Genomic DNA, 18,278 nt, shown 5'->3' with positions numbered 1-18,278 from the left:
GGCCAAAATCAAGGTATAAGGCATCTGTTCAACATGAGCCATCAACAACACTGCAATCCAACATAAAAGCATCAGGAGCAGCTGCTGTGCTCTCTTTACTCCACAGAACTCCTCATTCAGCTACATAACTGGAAGTAGCAAGTGGGAAAAGATGATAGAGTTCATTTTTTTATCTAGGGATTTTAAAGTAAGCAATCAACTTTCTGTCAAGCATATTTCTTTTCTATGCTGGCAGAGGTCAGGAAAAAAGAGGGAAGGGCGGGTTTTCATTCCATGTCAACCCATGTCTGATAAAGGCTTCTAATTCTAGTGTGCCCTTCAACCGAGCCGTGTGGCAAGATGCCTATGAAATGGCTCGTATTGTTGATGATGACCTCTCACGATTCCATGTCAACCCATGTCTGATAAAGGCTTCTAATTCTAGTGTGCCCTTCAACCGAGCCGTGTGGCAAGATGCCTATGAAATGGCTCGTATTGTTGATGACCTCTCACACTTTATGAGTATGACTAACTGTTCTTATTCAAGAACAGATCCATCTTAATGGTCACTCAGTCTCCCATCCCCACACAGTCTTTGAAGACAGAGTCCTCAAGGGTCTTAAAATAGGCTACACATTCCCATTTATCCAAAGTGCTTTCTGGCATTGAGAGAACAGGAGACTCCAGTAATACTTTCATGTTTTACGTGTGACCAGTGACACCCTCTACCATCATGCGGTCTGTCTGTCAATATACCTTTATTGGTGTTCATATTGTAAACTGTTGATTAGATAAAACTGCCAACACTTCAACATCGTAAGAGGACAGCCTGTCAATAAAAAGTTTCTCCTTATCTTAATCCATATTATGAAGACTAATACAACGTCAGATCTTCCTAGACTGTTCAATCCATTCAGCTTCTCAGTTTATTACCTGTCCTTTTTTAAGCTGTATCCATTTTCTCATTTGTAACACAGCTGTTGAAGAAGTTTCTCTAGAAGTTAAGAGTTAACTCTGGAGTTACAATCCAGAACTAAACTTTATTTTTTGAGTATCACTGCAAAAATATGTACTTCTATATTCAGTTTTCCAGACTTCCAGTTTCTGCTTCTCAAGTAGTTAACAGGAGACTTCAAAACAGGAGCACCACATTTGCTTGAGAAAGCTTAAAAATTATGAAAATAATTACTTTCCCTACTATTCTTCACTTGATGCTAGTATCCATCTCCTAAACAGCAGAGATGGCTGTTCATTCCTGTCCTCCTCCACTGCCTCAGAAGACTTCGATCTGAAACCAAGCAATGGAGTCATTGGGTGAAAGTGGGTGGGTAGATCTCTCACCTTTTCCCTTTCATAGCCTCCCTTTGATGAGGAAAGGAGTATTTAGCCTCTTCTAACTTACTAGATTAATTACTTTCCACAGGGGTCCTGTCTATCACTCTAAGTGAGGTTTTGGCACTCTACAGTATTTGCAAAGCTGGCACATGGGAAAGCGAGAAGAGATGTTTCAATGGTGTTTTCTCCCAGTTCAGTTCCCATTTACCTTTGCTTCATACTTCTTGGCTAATGTTTGGGAAAATGCTGAATATATAAAAACCTCAAAGTGCACATGCTACCAAGTTCAGAAAAACTGAAATAAGCCTTCAAGTATTTTAAAATAAGGGATTCCCTCTGCACTTTCTTGAAATAAACTAGTTTCCATCTTTCTCCATTTTCTGTACCCTGTAATCCTTAGCTCTTATTTCTTTTTCCAGTTAGATTTCCTCTCTAGTAGCCACTTTTGCTTCTGTATGTCTGTGTTAAGACAAGAGTAAGAGAAAGGACAGGTTCCTTGTTACAATTAGTTTGGCATTTAGTATATGTACTGAGGCAGGAGTTGTCAAATGAAGCTGTGAAGTAGGCAACTGACCCTCTCTGAAGGGGACTTAAAAGGGGTAACAAGGAGACTGCCATCATACCATATCAATACCATCATACCTTACCCACATACCAAGCCCACCAACTGCAAGCAGATCAAGCCGAAGAGATACAGCCACACAATGTGTTCTTGCTAAAACAGCACTTTTACCATCACACAATATCTACTGAATCAAAACCAGCTGTCAAGGGCCTCCATTTTCTCATGTTTCAAGAGAAGAATCGAAGACTTGCCTAAAAAGCAGAAGGATCTAATAGGACTTCAAGAACCTCAAGTGCACGGGTAAAGTTAGCTAAAACCTCTGCTTTCCTAAAGCAATAAAAAAATAACAAGTTTTAAAAAATAAGACACAAAAACCTCTTTGGAGTCTAAAAATCCTATAGTAATGTATGTAAGTGTATTCCTTTGTACAGCTACATGATACACATTTCAGTAAATCCATGTCAGTTTTGCAAACAAAATAAGACTGCAATCACACCAATTAACCAGAGCTGGTTCTACACACAGGCCAAGGCCACACTTCTCCTGTTGAAGATGAGGAGGGGAGGGGGAATAATGAGATTCAGGCGCATTTCTCACTTTTATTGCTTAAATCCAGCCTTTCATTCCAGAAAAGGCAAATTCATTTTTGCCTCTTACTGAAAGTCCTGGAATTGTTCCACCTACACTGCTGTTTGATTTTTAAAGGAAAAACCCACAGTTGGAGCGCTCGCCATTAGGGCACACATCATAAACCATTTCATTATTCATCCTGCCCTCTCACAGTCCTTTCAGCCAATTAACTGAAGTCACAATTTAAAAGCAATTGCTGAACCTGCTTTCACTCAGCACCTTCAGTATTATCTTCACTACAAATAGAGATATCCAAAAATGTATGTGTCATTATATCGCTGCATTCAAAACCAGAAATAAAGACGTCAAGTTAATGTTCCTTGAAGACTACCTTGTCCAGCTTCCAGATGTTTCTAAATACCAAGCAATGTTCACTCAACTTTCTTCCTCTGATCTAGCAAGAACCTCTTCTGTCCTTGCTTTAGCCACAGAAAATCTGTATCTAAATTCTAGTGTTTCTGAAGAGGCATCACAAAAGGCACACTGTTCATCTCTGGAAATTTAGAGGAATTAGTTTTAATTTATATTGAAACAATCTTATTTCCAGGGTCAAAAAGAACTTTAGTTGTGCTTCACTCAGAGCTTTGGAATGTGTGAGACATTTTAAAAGGTAAACACAGCCTGACCATTTTCTTTTTTCTGGGTTGAGAGTCCAATACATTAAGAAAAGAATCCTCAAGTTTCCTCATTTCTACAATCCTAACCAACTGATCTTCCTGCCTCACAAAGCAAAGACCACCAGAGGCTTATTTTCTATTGCGGTTCTGCGTCCCTTCTTCAGGTTAAGAAGTCTAGCCAGTCAAATATAGCAGAAAGCTGAGAAGCCCAGTATTTTGAACCCACAAAATTGAAACTGTTCCCTTAAAGAAGGGCCACACAGAGGTGGAAAAGTGGAAGAAGATAGTCTGAGCAGTTAAGTCTTAAGCAAGGCATTTAGATATTTGATTGAAACAATTTACATACTCCAATCTACACACACCTCATGCAGTAACTGTTTAAAAGAAAAACCTGAAGTTTTCTTATCCCACTAGAATTATCTAAACAAGTATTTAAGTGAGTCTCTAACTTGCAGAACACAGACAAAAAAACTTCTGCAAGAGAACTAACATGGTCTTTGTTGCTAGAACTCAGCAATGAGACAGTCCTATCAGGGTGCATTACTAGAGGCTGAACTAGTCATCTAGTCACACTAGATGTCACACAACTAGAGTCACACTAGCCTCTGGAAGCAGATCATCTCCCCTTGGATTCACTGGGATCTCAAGAATTCTGGTGAGTTAGAACACTAGTCCTTGAGATGCCACAATAACATATCAATGAACATGAGCATGAGCTGAAAACACTATCGAGGCTGCTGCTAACTAAATCACATAGACACAACCGGAAAGTTACACGTATCGGGTGATTACCACAATAATATTTCCCTCTTCCACCAAATATCCAGTAACTCCTTTGACACTCAAAGACAGAGGCTTTGCATCTCCCATCCAGCCAAGCAGGATGAATTGCCAACTCTAAACACAGGTATCAGATGGTGCCTACTATAGATCTTTTCATCTTTCCTACAAATACCTCTGACAGCATTCAGATACTCAAGTTATATCAAATGCTGATATTGATGCTGAAATAGGCAAATTGGAAAAAAAAATCTTCTGGGATGATTCATGTGCAAGTGCAACATTTTTTTTCTAGTTATTTTGAACATACCTGGGGAGCACAGGAACCACTTGCAGACATTTTTTAGGTCTCAAGAGCTGTACACAGGCAAGCTCAAAATGCAGTTTGCTCAGGCATAGGTGTGTTTTTTTCTTTCTTCAAAGATGTTATTCCTACATCAGTACTTTAAATCCTAACTATATTCCTGATAGCATACCACAGGTTTCACCAGGCTGCAGCAGAATCAAACCCATAGACCTAATTAGTCTCTTGTTCTCAGGCTTTAGTTTGATCTATAGAGCTTGCAACAGGAGACCTCCCGAGCACATTTTGCACAACACACCCTTGTTTTAGCATTAATTGTTTGTCTTCCTACTCCTAAAGGCAAGTGAGGGAAACAATATGCGAAAGCTTAACAACTTTCCTTTTTGTAAGCAACACCTAGTTCTGTCAAGAATTACACCAGAATTTGCTTACTTACATCTAGTGAATCCTCATTGACCAGGATGAGAGACATACTCTGTGAAATGAGTCTGCAAGAGTACCCTGCAAGAGAAAACACACAGATTTACTTTTTGGAAGAACATTTAAAGTTTAGCTAAACCTCAATATATATGTAACCTATATAACCTATAAGATATATATAGCCTATAGGTCAGATAATTTACTTTTCAAGCAGCCACTCCTGTCAGGCAGGCTACTAGAAGGCACTGGTGTATAGGTCACACTCCAACTTGACAATTTTACTAGCAAGTAGAGGCTGCATTTTATCTCCATTTTCAAATATCACCTCAGATGTTTTAACCAAAGAAAACAGTGTATTAACTAGGTACAGTAAATATAGGCTATATCCCTACAGCAAAATTAAGTATTTCTATAGCTAAGCTTTTTATCTACATGAAGACAGAATTGCCTTCACCATGGCGCAGGAACAGATCTGAACACACAACTGCAGCTACGCCACATGACTGGAAGAGCACATTGAATCAGTTAGTGCTACCCAGTCCCCTTAACCCACGCTTGGGTTATTTCAGGTGGGTTTTTTTTTGCTTTTCTCTTTTTACTCTGAGTTTTCAGTGTGGAAGGTCCTGAGCTACATCAAAAACTACTGATCAATGACAGAGCCCCTGCCAACTCCTGTAGGCATCAGGTAATTGTCCTAGATCACTCAGTGTAGGACTGGGACATGAAAGAACAAGAGCAAGCTGCTACAATCTGGAGAAGCACTCAGAATGTGGTTCTGCACATTTGCCAGGACACCAAAATTCAAAGCAAAATTCTCAAGACAAAAAAATCCTCTTATTTTTGTAATAGTAAAAGCCAGTGGCTGCAGTACCACTCAGTGCTACTGAAGTGGCAGTTCTTCTGCCACACGATTGTCACTGACATGATACAAACTCATATCCATAATATATATACTTGGCATTTACAGAATAAAGTTTAATTCCAGTTGACATTAATGGCAGGAGACAAATGCAAACTTGCAGACTGACCCCATTGCATTATCCTAAAACCTCATGCAAGTTCACTTGGGATTGGCAGTCCTGTAGCTTTATAAAACAGCAGAGAATTCATCTGAAGCATATACTTGATCTAAGTCACTTGCTGATCTAAGTCACATAGGAAAAGGAAATACAATAAAATTACTTTATACTTCTACTGTGCTTTTGTAGGAATGAATCACAGCAAATTTAAGAAATTGCTGTCATAAAATGAGGTCTCAGGAAGCCTTTTACTCTTCTTAAATGGAGACTGGAGGCTACTGCAGTGTAAGAACAACATCCAGTGAGGAACCACTGCAAGGTCAAGAGGTTCAAAAGCAGAAGAGCATAGTCAATGTAAAGAGATTAAGTGTCTCTCTCCGTATCTCACAACAAGAGAACAACTGAGGCGTGAATTTATTTTCTGTGGGATTGTTGGTTCCTTAGGAAGGCCACACTGGCTCACCAATTGCAATGCAAATCATTTCCTCAGGCTACAGAACTTTTATAATTAGGCAAGTTTTAATGTATAATCCAGGGTTAACATGCCTGCATGAATGACTTCTGTCAAGAAAGCAAAGCCCTCATCTTCCTTTGTGGAAAGCATGCCTGTATCACATAGCCAGGCACTTTCAGGCAGCAGGTTTGATTACTTGCAGAAGTTTTGTTTCTCTTCCATTTTCACAGCTGTGTGGAATACGAATATCAGGTGCAACCTCGCAGATACATTTTCATCTTACTGCTGTTAACAAGCTACGGTTTATTTCCTGCTTTAGAGAACAATACAGAATGACATTGAGCTCACCCACAGCTGTTGGGTATGGGATGAAATATATTCTAACTAAGCACAGCCCACAACACAAAAGCTTTACAGATAGCCTCTGATTCTGCCTTGGGAATAAGTCTTAGGTGGTAGTACAGAACTGAGTAACGGAGCTTCAACAGGTACAGACAAAAAACTGACTTGGGAAGAAGTCAGTTTGTCATTTTTAGAAGTTAGTCCCAGGCTGAAGAACCACTTTCTTCTTCTTACTGAGGAGAAAAAGATTATTGCAACTTAAGGACTTCCCCTCCGTGTCAGGGTTATTCTTTCCCCACCCAGGGCATGGCAACAGCATTGTGCAGTAGGCTGTTATAAATTCAGTGTAACTAATTCAAAAGGACTTTCTAGTAGCATTTGATTGCAACAGCAGTTGCAACACCAAGCTGCGATTTCCAAACCACTGTTCACTGTTTGATTTCACCTCTTTCAAACTGAGCAAGATGCTACTTGACAAGCGGAGCTGGGGAAAAAAAAAATATCAGCTGTGGAAAACACAGGGTTGCTCTGCTGTGCATCTTGGAAGTCATGGAGTCAGAAGAACTAATCCTTCAACTGAGGTCATTTTACATCTTGGCATCACATTAAACAGAAAGGAGATCAAAATTGGAATAGAAGGATATAAGTCAAGCCTAACAGTGGTTTTTAAGAGATCTATGCATGATACACAATTTCAGGACTATGAAGATATTAATCTAGCACTAGCATAAAGTAATGTAGCTAGCAACTGTAAGATTACAAGTTACATTTTATTCATATTTTAAAGTTCTATAATAGTTACTATTGGCAGTACTAACATGGAAGCAAAAATACACTCTCTGAGATCAGGGCATATTTTTGTCAATGCTGCTGAGTAGAGCAAGATCAACTGCTGGTTCAAAGCCAAGTATAAAATGTCAATCCACATCTGTAAGTTGGTATCTAGCTCTTTAATTTATAAGTCTGACTAAGTCCATGAAACAGATGAATCAGATACTTCTGGGACTTACTCCCTTCAAGTGTCCTGGGAGAAAGACTGCTTGAACCAGAGTTCAAGATCATAGCCCACAGGCACATTCGTACCGCAGGCAGGCAGAATCCAGCATCTGAGGCAAAAATGATTATCCTTCGTGTTTAGAGGAGGCACATATGCCCTGCTCAAACTTCACACAGGGATACAGGCAAGAAATGCTGCACTGCTTCCATATCCTCAACTGAAAACTCATGGCTCACCGTAACAGAAGTAGTCTTACCTCTAAACTGGAGATATGGGTTTGACAGAGAGACTGTTCGATGGATAAGAAACTGGCTGGATGGCCATGTCCAAAGAGTTACAGCTCAGTGTAGAAGTGGAAACCAGTAATGGGCAGTGCCCCTCAGGGGTCTGTCCTAGGACCAATACCATTTAGTATCTTCATCAATGACAAAAGGGGATTGAGTGCACTCTCTGCAAGCTTGCAGAGAACACCAGGCTGAATGGTGCAATGATGTGCTAGAAGGAAAAGACGCCATCCAGAGGGACAGGCTTGAGGAGTAGGCCCATGCAAACCTCATGAAGCTGAGCAAAGCCAAGTGTAGTCCTGCCCTTAGGTTGCAGCCGTCCCAAATATCCATCAACATAGATTGGGGGATGAATGGACTGAGAGCAGCCCTACTGAGAAATACCTGGGGATACTGGGAGATGAGAAATTGGACATGAGACTCCACGTGGAGTACTGCACCCAGCAAGACAGACATGGACCTGTTAGACTGGGTGCAGAGGAGGGCCACAGAAGCCATCAGACAGCTGTATCTCCTCTCCTACGAGGAAACCCAAGAGAGTTGGGGTTGTTTAACCTGAAGAACAGAAGACTCTGGGGAGATTCTATATATAAAGGGGCCTTAAAAGAATGACTGAGAGACTTTTTACCAAGGCCTGTAGTGACAAGTCAAAGGGCAATTGTTTTGAACTGAAAGGTGGTAGGTTTAGACTGGACATGAAGAAATTTTTTTATTATGAGGGTGGTGAGACTGGAATAGGTTGCTCAGAGAAATCGCAGATGCAAATCTGATTGCAGCTGTGGTGGGTACTTCAGACAAGTGCACTAGAGACAGTGTTGAAACCAAGGCAGAACCTCCCCTAGAAGGCTGCTAATGTTGTCTGAAGCACTACAGCACAACAGCAGCATAGGCATAGCTCACAAGTTAATGTTTCAAGCATGGCAGCATTCTACACAAGGTGTTACTACCCAGGTTGCCCACCTGGCAAGCATCCACAGTAAGAAAAACGCTGAAGGGTTTGAATTTTGAGTAGTTGCTAGACCTACCCATGTGGCGTACCTAACACAAGACTAGTACAACAGCACAAGTCCTACAGAGCACAACATCTAGTTGCTATGGGATTACAATGCCTATCTCCAGTTCAGCACAGCCTTACAGCAAAATCATTAAACTTGATGAATTACAAATAAAGTCAGTCTATATACACCCAACTTTATCAGATACATTTATAGCCTAAAAGGAAGCCTAATGTTTAAGGGCTGCTTTTATTAACAAACCTAATCTTACAGTGCAAAACACTCTGCAGTTTTATACTGCAAGAACAGATAAAAACCTATGTCTTAAGTAGACATCAGTACCCAAGCACACCTGTGGTAAATACTTTAGTTTGTACTTTTTGTTCATATCATTGCAAAATTTTTTTTGCATTACAAAGACAACAGTTCCTAAGTAAAGATGAATCAACAAGTTTGAGACAAGATTATCATATTGCACTTTGATAAAACAACCCGTATCTGTTATAGTCAATATAATTACTCAAACCAACCAAACTCTATCCGTACACTCAATAGCAACAACACACTTCCACTAACAATCACGACATACTTTATCAACAGATGTGTCATAAAGTGACAGCACAAGCAGTTATTCAAGCACCTACCTGCTTTCACAGACAAGATTTGTAAGAATGTTTAAGCTATATGCTTTGTATTACCATGTTTCCCATCATATCCCAAACTCTAGAAAAGGTAGTTGGTAAGATAAGAAAAAAAGCTGTAGAACAGTTTGATATAATGCATAGTGTAACTGAAACATTACAGTCTGGTTGAGCTCTCCAGCTTCCATCAGAACTCAGGGTTATCTGTTCACTCCATACAAGAACTGCACTCAACCAAGAGCAGAAGCATCTATTTATCCTGAGTCCCAGAGCAAAGACTTCACTCCAACACCCCCCCTTCTCCAAAGGGAAGGCTACCACATGCCTCTCTGATACCAAGGAACCATTCTATAAAAAGCAGGCCTGGTTGGTTTTTTTTATAAAATCCCCCACAGCAGATCTAATATGTAACCTGCCACACACCAGACAAGTTCAGAGTAACCAGAAAGACGGATACCTATATTGAGAGCTGTTTCCTGTTTGTCCCCTGTCAGAATCCATATCTTAATTTCTGCCTTTATTAGTGTGGCTATTGTTTCTGGAACACCTGCTTGCAGGCGGTCTTCAATGGCTGTAGCTCCAAGCAGCAGTAAATCCTGGAAAAGAGAATTTGAGGGATTGTTTTCTTACGATAAATCTGTTTGGAACACACTCAAAAGGGAATTAAAGACAACATGTTGTACCTCATTGGTAATACAGCATTTTGACAAGCAACATACACTACAGTCAGTTTTTAGGGTGGCTATTCTACTTCCTCTGCATACAATTCACATTTCAAAAGGTACAGAATGGAACCAAGTGTTTCTGATCAGAAAGATGGCACTGTTTCAAGAGCAATTAATTGAAGTTATACAACTCCAAAGCCGAACATATATACTAGAGCATTCACTAATCACCATAGCAACATGATGAGTGGTCACAGTTTATATAGTTCTTAAGCTCACAAAACAAAAGTCACCTGGCATCACATCATTTAAACCAATTTTCCTCCCATAAAGTGTACATACAGACTGGATACAATCACTCAAAGCAAAAATTATTGCAACTATTTATGGATATAATCACTACATTTATGTAATACAAGTGGTATGAATGTTAATCAATCAAGTATCTCTAGTCTACATATAGACGTCTGCCAGAAAAACATGTCTCATACAAAAAATTTAATACTACAGAGTTAGCCATAGTCTTATGGAACTCTAAAGCAACTGCTTGGAGAGATTTGGCCAAGTTACAAAAAAAGTCAGGCAGACAAAATTATCTACCTAAGACCTTGTCAAAAGGCACAATCTAGTCAGCAGATTTTAACTTTAAAAGCATTTTAATGATTCCTTAGACATGTAAAAGGTGTTCAATTTAAAAGAAATTGATACAAATTTGGTTTAGTTATACTGTACAATTTCAGAATAGCACAGGAAAAAAATAAGAGCTATTTTTTGTAGGGACTATAATTATTCAAAAAGAGTAAAAAACAGACGAAGTGAACAGGAAAGGTTTGGAGAGTTGGAGTTATTCATTCTGGAGAAGAGAAGGCTCCAGGCAGACCTTATTGTAGCTTTTCGATACATAAAGGGAGCTTCTAAGAAAGGCTGAGAAAGACTTTACTGTAGTGACTGTAGTCACTACTGTAGCCTGTAGTGACAGGACAAGGGGTAACAATTTTTAATGGAAAGAGGATAGGTTTAGATTGGATACAAGGAAGAATTAATTATTATTTAAAATTAAAGTGGTAACAGTGGAACAGGTTGCCCAAAGAAGCTGTGAGTGTCCCATGATTTGAAGTGTTCAAGGTCAGGTTGGATGGAGCTTTGAGCAACCTATCTAGTGAAAGATGGCAGAGGAGGTTGGACTAGATGCTCTTTAAAAGGTTCCTTCCAACCCAAACCGTTCTATGATTCCATTAAAGTAGTCTCTGCTTGTATGCATCTATGCATGCACAGAGAACAGAAAGGGAAGGTTTTATTCATGCAGGTGTGTAGACTGGCATTAGTCACAGGTCTTGAAAAAGATTAACTTTTGTTATGAGATACTCAACTGATAAAGGCAGTAGAATCAATGTAGTAGAATCAACTACAATAAGTCATTTATTTTAGTACTCTATAGCCCCCTGATGAAACATTAGCCCTATCAATGCCAACAGCATTTGAAGTTAACAAAGGCAATCCAAGTGTGCAACTGCAGATTGTTTTACACTCCCAAACTCACTTAAGGAGTTAACCATGACAGCACAGGGATTGGCACAGCTGAGCTACCCGGACAGGGGAGGTACCCCTGCATCTGCTGAAGCCCTCTCAGACAGTTTACACGTAGGGGAGGAAGACAGTTCAAGTTTGTCTCTGCGTGGGCACCTGACACTGTGATCCAGGGACCTCACCACTCAGACTGACAAAGTAGATCTCCCACTCTCATTCAAGCCCCAAGATGAGAAATTAGCCTGTTTAAATTAAGTTATATTTTATGTTACATCCACAAGCCAGTTTATATAGGAAATGCTTACAGACCACAGAATTTAACTTGGGAGATACCAGCTCTAAGAAAAAAAAAAAGAAAGAAATTATGTTTCAAGTGTATTTCCCTGTTCCTTGGTATGCCAATGTCCTGGTTTGAGGTAAAACCGGATCAATTTTGTGTTCTGTAACTTTGCATTTTAGTTAGGCCTTTTCTAACTCTCTGAAATTAATGGCATATTGTGGAGAAAACTGTTCCTTCTCAGAGTGATAAGACCAATGTTTGGGCTACATGCCAGAGAATGGTGTGCAGAGAGGCCCTTGCTTATACTTTTTGCTATAACAACCAAGGTCAGCCAATTTTCGTTATTTGCCCCTTAGAGGGTCGGAAACGGAAAAACGTAGAGGGGTCACATCTGTGGGGAGGAACAGACAAGACAGGTGACCCAAACCTGACCAACAGGGGTATTCCATCCCATCTGCCCCATGCTCAGTATAAAAGATGAGGGATCAAAGGGTCAACACTCTTCCTGCAATGGCCGACGTCCAAAGAGGACCCTGTCTGTTCATCTGCCTTTGATCCCCATGTGTTCCTGACTCCAGAGCTGGAATCCTGCTCCTGTCTATCACCGAGTCCAGTCTGGGACTTCCTCAGTGCCTGCTGGTGACAGGACTGTAATCCTGGAAGCTTGATACGGTTTTGTATATGTGTGGTATCTATTTCATTATTTTCTTCTCTTTTATTTTAATATTATTTTTGATTAAAGTAGTTTAGTTAATTCTAAACTTTTCAATCTCCTTATCTCTTCCTCTCCTCTTTTTGGGGGGGGTGGAAGGGCCATCTGTTGGTTCGGTTGCGGTGATTTCGGCTGAAACCACGACAGCCAAGCAAACAAACATTAACAGCAAAGGAATACAGTGGATATTTCCTAGCTAAATGGCACTAAATCCAGAACTCCTATTCTGTAACTCAAACTCTGTGTCCTTTTCTCAAGGCATTACATTGTGAAAAGAGGCAGAAGGTAGGTGGCTAGAAATGATCCAAGGTTTGAAATGACACTTTACAGTGAGAGAATCAACCCATATTAATGATCACCCATGATCATTTTTCACTTCTATGAAAACGGAGGAATGAGAGGACAGCGCAGGCAGCAGGAAACTGAAAGGAGCTATGAGATTTAGAGATTGAAGGATTAGATAACCACACTGCTACTGACCAAGACAAGGAGATTTAGTCTTTAGTTTGAAAAGAAGGACTTGGTCGTCAGCTATTGTTTGAAGTTGGAGTTTTTCCTGTTACCCCGTGAAAGACAGCTCCCATCCCAGTCTCAGCTTCCTCCTCTCTTCTGCCCCAACTTAAGTAACTCCAGCACTCCAGTTGCATTGTTAATACTCATTAACAAAAACAATTGAAGTTCAAAGCATGCTTAAAATAAACCACTGAACAAAACGAAAGTGAAATAACTGGAGCAAAAGGGAAAGAGCATGAACAGGTGTAGGTGAGAAATGTGACAAGACCAAGAACTGTCAGAGAAACACTGGCCCCTAGTGTTGACATTTGAACATTTCATTTAGTGTGGGATTACACCACCGTTTCAAACTGGTTCTCTGATACCTACTTTCCCCTTCCAGAATTATAAATTCTGCAATTTGCACGAAGAATGAAGTTTTTCACCTTTCAGTCCATGTGGCTACAGGCCTTAGTGAGCACTTCATGCCTACAACAGCCCTCAAAGTTTGAGGTGTGACTGCTGTATGAAAAGTAACAAATTTTTCTTCATCTACTAGTCCATGGGAACTTGGCACAAAATTACAGTTTTATGTTATCTTTATCGCATTACCTTACACAAGATAGCAAGACAAAGTGTGAGAAAAGCATTTGTAATTAGAAATAACTCTTTATACATGTATTTGTCTCAGACTTATGAACTAAAACTTGAGAGGCCTACGGACTGAATAGGTTGCCAACAAAGAATACCTTTCCAGTTTCTCATGAATGAAATTAACTGTTTGTTTTACTGTATAAAGCCCAAATACCATTGAAAATACATGCAAGAGAATATACATCCAATTCTCAAAAATGTACATGTCTTACCTTCTCAATGATCTCATAGCATTCCTCCAGCTTCTGAGCTCTGTCTTTGAGAACTGTACTGGACTCATTGTAGACATTCAACCACTCTCTGTAAGAGTTCTCTGACAGGTCTGCATAAGCAATGCACAAAGTCCTCAGACCTGCAAAACAAAAAACAGCCATAACACAGTAAAATTACACTGAATATCACGAAATCATAAATGCCTAAATGAATGCTAAATTCTGACTCACTGAAACACGAGGAGCTTTTAACTCACACTGTTAAACTCTGGGTTCCAGAAAGTCTCCCTGTACATTTTTAAAGTGTTTGGGTTTTCAAATGTAAAACAAAAAAGTCTGGTTCATTTACATTACTAATGTTGGTGCAAATCAAGGGAGAGTAAAACACAAACCTCCCCCTGATTTTCAGTACTGCAATCTAGCCATACTGGAACAAGAAGTGTCATCTTCAATATTTTTAGTTTAAGTACGAAAGCAAGTTTGACTTTCATGTATTTTTAAAAAGATCAAATTAAAGAACTAGCTACAAATTGTGACTGGAAATATTACTTATTCAAACATAGTGCACAGCCCACATTTCCCTCTAGAAAGACTGTTTTTCCTTTTTTTTTTTCTTTCTTTAGTGGATGCACATAACTCACATTAATAATGGGGCTTACACATGTACAACAGAATGGAGAATAGGGTCCACAAAGTATGAAAACCATTTTATTAGACCACTGAAAAATTAACAAACAGAAGTAATGATATGGTTTTTTTTCTGGCATGAGTCAAGCAGAAAGGAGTTTGTGCCATAAAATACATATGTTTCTTTACCGGAAGTGTGGGAGTTTGCAAAAAATTGTTTGTGGTTTTTTTTTTTTAAAAGCTGGATAATGTTTTCACATTTAGGACCACTGGCTTGTGGTTTTACTATAACACAAATCTCACACTACTGCAGAACAGGGAACAAAGCCAAGTACTTCTCTGTGAAGAGAGGTGTTACACAAGTCATAAAGGCCTTAGAGATCATTTCAGATTGTCTTTGATGTCTTGGTCTTCCAGGCTTTTCAGCAAGTTCAGGCTCTCGCTTTGCTTCATAAAGCTTGGGACTTTGTCATCTGATTTGTTCACTGGTAAACACATCACTATGTCCAATGTAACTGTATTCTGGGCAATACAACTCATGCTCTTTCCCTTCATCATGGGCACACAGAATCCCATTTTTCCTTTCCAAATTGCACTTCCCTACTGAAATCACACAGAAGTGGGGCACAAGCTTCCTCTGGTTTAAAGTTATCCTAGAGTTGTTAATTTGCTGATTATGCACCACTTCTTAGCTTCATAACCATCTCATTGGGCACTGCAAAGCTCAGACAATGCAGATCATGCTTCAAGTTATTTGACAAATTGAATTCTCATGACATGCTGTTTCTCTTACCTTCTGTTGCAAAGTATTCAAGATGGCACAGTGTTTGCTCCATATACTGGGAATCTTTTGAAAGCCTCTCAAAAATTACGTTATCCTATTAAAACCAAATTCATTACAACAAATTAAGTCAACACATGAAGTTACCAATCACATATTTACAAGCTTAAGTAACCTGAACAGACTTACTAATATCAGAACCCAAAGCTATATTTGCAAGTAATAAATTTAGGTTTTAAGAGACTCTGGTTTGCTTAAGTAATCTGGATTGTGCCCAGTGGCAGAGATACTGCATCCACTTTAAATGAAGGGTGCAGAAGTATACTCTGCTCTCTTCCTCTCCTTCTATAAAGAGGTCCTCCTTATTGGGCAATACAGAACACTCCTTTCTGAATTACTAAGCTGATACTTATATTCTTGGAAAATCAATGTATCTGCTTTTATTCAGTACACATTGTAGTTTCATACAGAAGAGCTTCTTGCAATCCTTTCTAGAAAAGATTCACACTGATGTTAAGAAAATAGAAGGCAGAAACACAGAACAGGTTCTACTGCAAAATTCTCTCAGAAATAACCTTCCTCCTGCAGCAACTTTATCACCACAAAATCAAAGGGTAATTGAAAAGGCCTAGATAACAGCTCCAGACAAAATACAACACCGTCATCTACATATCTAGAGTCTGGATTTTATTCTGCAGCTACCAAAACAAGTTGTTACACACATGAAATACAGAAACTGTGTTTTTACTCAAACGTGTACTCTTCAGCTAAGTAAAAAGGCTTACATCTAGGCTAACAAAACAAGTAATTTATGATGGAAGGGACAGGACAGGAGGCAACTGTCAGAATGTGGAAGAGTCCACATAGCACAGACAGTTAACTTACAGTTTAGATGAATGGTGGATGCAGTAGAACATACAAGACAAACCGCCAGATTACACTAATTACTGCAACCCTTTTGCTCTGTTAAGACATCTGAGCCTGCTCATATGGAAGACAGCATGATATTTTTTAGTACAAACTCTCCTGTTATCTATCCCTTCCAGTACTGTGCTCCAAGAAACAGTGTGAACTCAGGCACAGTTTGAGCAACAAGCAGTTGCAGAACTGTGTGGTCCTACCAGGCATACAGCTTTGAAATACCGCAGAATGGCAGTGGGCTTAATTAACTCCCACCATACCAGCATGAAGCTGACAACAAGGGGGGGTTAAACTGCACAACAGAGCAGTGCACCCAGACTTGTATGTCAGGACAAATTCCAGTAAATTGGATCCTTGTGGAAATCAGAAATAGTTTTCTCTGTTGCAGAAAGCCAACTCCACAGCTTTCCATTGAAATTAGAACCACTGTCTGTCTGTGGCCAACGCTAGTTTTGCAGCCGTTGTACTTCGGTAAGTTATTGCTCTTGTCAGTGAAGACAGGAGCACAACATGGTGCAAGCCATGATGACAAATAACAGCAGGTGCAGAGACGCAAGAGAGCCAGATCAAGAGCCAACCACTTGAGAACAAGTTTTCGCATTACAGATTCTGATAACACCATTTAGTCCAGCTCCTGAACCGCTGCTGCACAGCTGAGTGAAATCCTGCCTTTGCTTAAGTGAAAGGTACTGCTCCCATTAGTTTCAGGATTTCAGCTAGGTAGCAGAAAGCCTAGCAATCTTCCTGCCTGCAAAAAGTCAGAGGAGGAATTACAGATCTCTTAAATCACTTCGCTCTAAACAGAAAACCAACAGGTATTATGTGTGAGACATGAAACACCAGCATCAGCCGCAGCTGTTGAAACAATAACTGGTAGCATTAGTTCTCCATTAGGTAGCATAATTACTTACAGCCCCTTTGCAGTAGAGACGTAGTTTTCCTGCTGGAGTTCGAACAATCACTGACATTCTCTTCCTGTTACTATTGAAAGAAAAATATTTGTTTTCATTAGTTATAATGATGAAGAATAAGTCCTGTTCTAGACAACATTTTCTACCAGTGCTGCATGTAGGCTACACATACTCCTGTCTATGGACACCAGGGAACTGGTCAACTTGTCAGAAACCCTGAAGAACTCTTCTAGCACCTTTTTAGATATTCCCACAAGACGACTGTGTAGCTGCATTCTGAATGAAAAGGAAAAGTAATTAAGAGGAATCTTCAAAGAAAGCCAGGACACAAGAAAAGCTGCCTACCCAAATCTTCCTTGATTTCAGTTTTACATACTCTAATCAGAGTGGAACCAACCAACTCAAAGAGGGCAGAGAGCAACACTTCAAGGCTTTAAGCCACAGCAAGAATAGAACAAACAGTAGAAAAGTCTGCTGACTAGCACAATCCAAACTGACAAAACTTTTATCGGCTGACAAAAAGAAAGCACCTTTTATGATCTCCTGTGATTTAGGGGCCCAATTCATCACACAAAGCTTCTTGCTACCCACGCAGTGCCCATTCTGGCAAGCCTGACAAGTCAGGAGTGCTTGCAAGGCTTAGTTTTTCCTAGCTGGAGTGGTTCTTAAAAAGGGGCACCAAAAAGACCCACAGCCAGAGTTTCCACCTACTCAAAAACAAGTGGTTTACAGATGCAGTATAGAAGTGCAATCTCAATCTTAAAGCATGTTCTTGAAATAGACAAGTGGCATGTCATGAAATCAAGGAGGCAGAGAATGACACTTCTCAATAAGAGAACAACTTCTCAATAAGACAACAGAGCTGCAGTGGGAGAGCTTAATGTTCACTTGCCAACAGCTTGTAAAAAGCTCTGTATTACTCCTATATTGGAAACTAAGAAACGAAGGGGCAGGAAAAATAGAGAAAGTTCAGCTTTTCTAGTGCATCAACTGGATCTTTTTATTCTAGATAATGTTCACAAAATTTGTTTTCTTGTTCTGCAGTTAGTATATTAGAGGAAAACTTACCTGGAAAACTCTAGCACATTAAGAATTTCAAAAGTTTTTTCTTTTCCAAGCTACAAAAGAAAGCAT

At 39.7% G+C, this 18,278-nt stretch overlaps 1 protein-coding gene across 2 annotated transcripts in view; it reads right to left on the bottom strand.

Moving 5' to 3' along the window:
- Nucleotides 1-18,278, bottom strand: part of ATP8A2 (ATPase, aminophospholipid transporter, class I, type 8A, member 2) — a 310,676-nt gene that overhangs the window by 235,694 nt on the left and 56,704 nt on the right. For both annotated transcript variants that reach the window (XM_014966066.1, XM_014966067.1), the window contains 6 exons: nucleotides 18,213-18,262; nucleotides 17,145-17,214; nucleotides 15,325-15,409; nucleotides 13,905-14,044; nucleotides 9,820-9,958; nucleotides 4,647-4,711 (listed from right to left, as the gene is read on the bottom strand). In XM_014966066.1, the coding sequence (XP_014821552.1) occupies nucleotides 4,647-4,711; nucleotides 9,820-9,958; nucleotides 13,905-14,044; nucleotides 15,325-15,409; nucleotides 17,145-17,214; nucleotides 18,213-18,262 (549 nt within the window). The remainder of the gene's footprint in view (nucleotides 1-4,646; nucleotides 4,712-9,819; nucleotides 9,959-13,904; nucleotides 14,045-15,324; nucleotides 15,410-17,144; nucleotides 17,215-18,212; nucleotides 18,263-18,278) is intronic.

Source organism: Calidris pugnax, unplaced genomic scaffold (genome assembly GCF_001431845.1).
Source record: "Calidris pugnax isolate Ruff unplaced genomic scaffold, ASM143184v1 scaffold20, whole genome shotgun sequence".
NCBI classification, from domain to species: domain Eukaryota; kingdom Metazoa; phylum Chordata; class Aves; order Charadriiformes; family Scolopacidae; genus Calidris; species Calidris pugnax.
The sequence above is the reverse complement of the archived record's forward strand: the minus strand, read 5'-3'. Positions and strand labels throughout refer to the sequence as shown.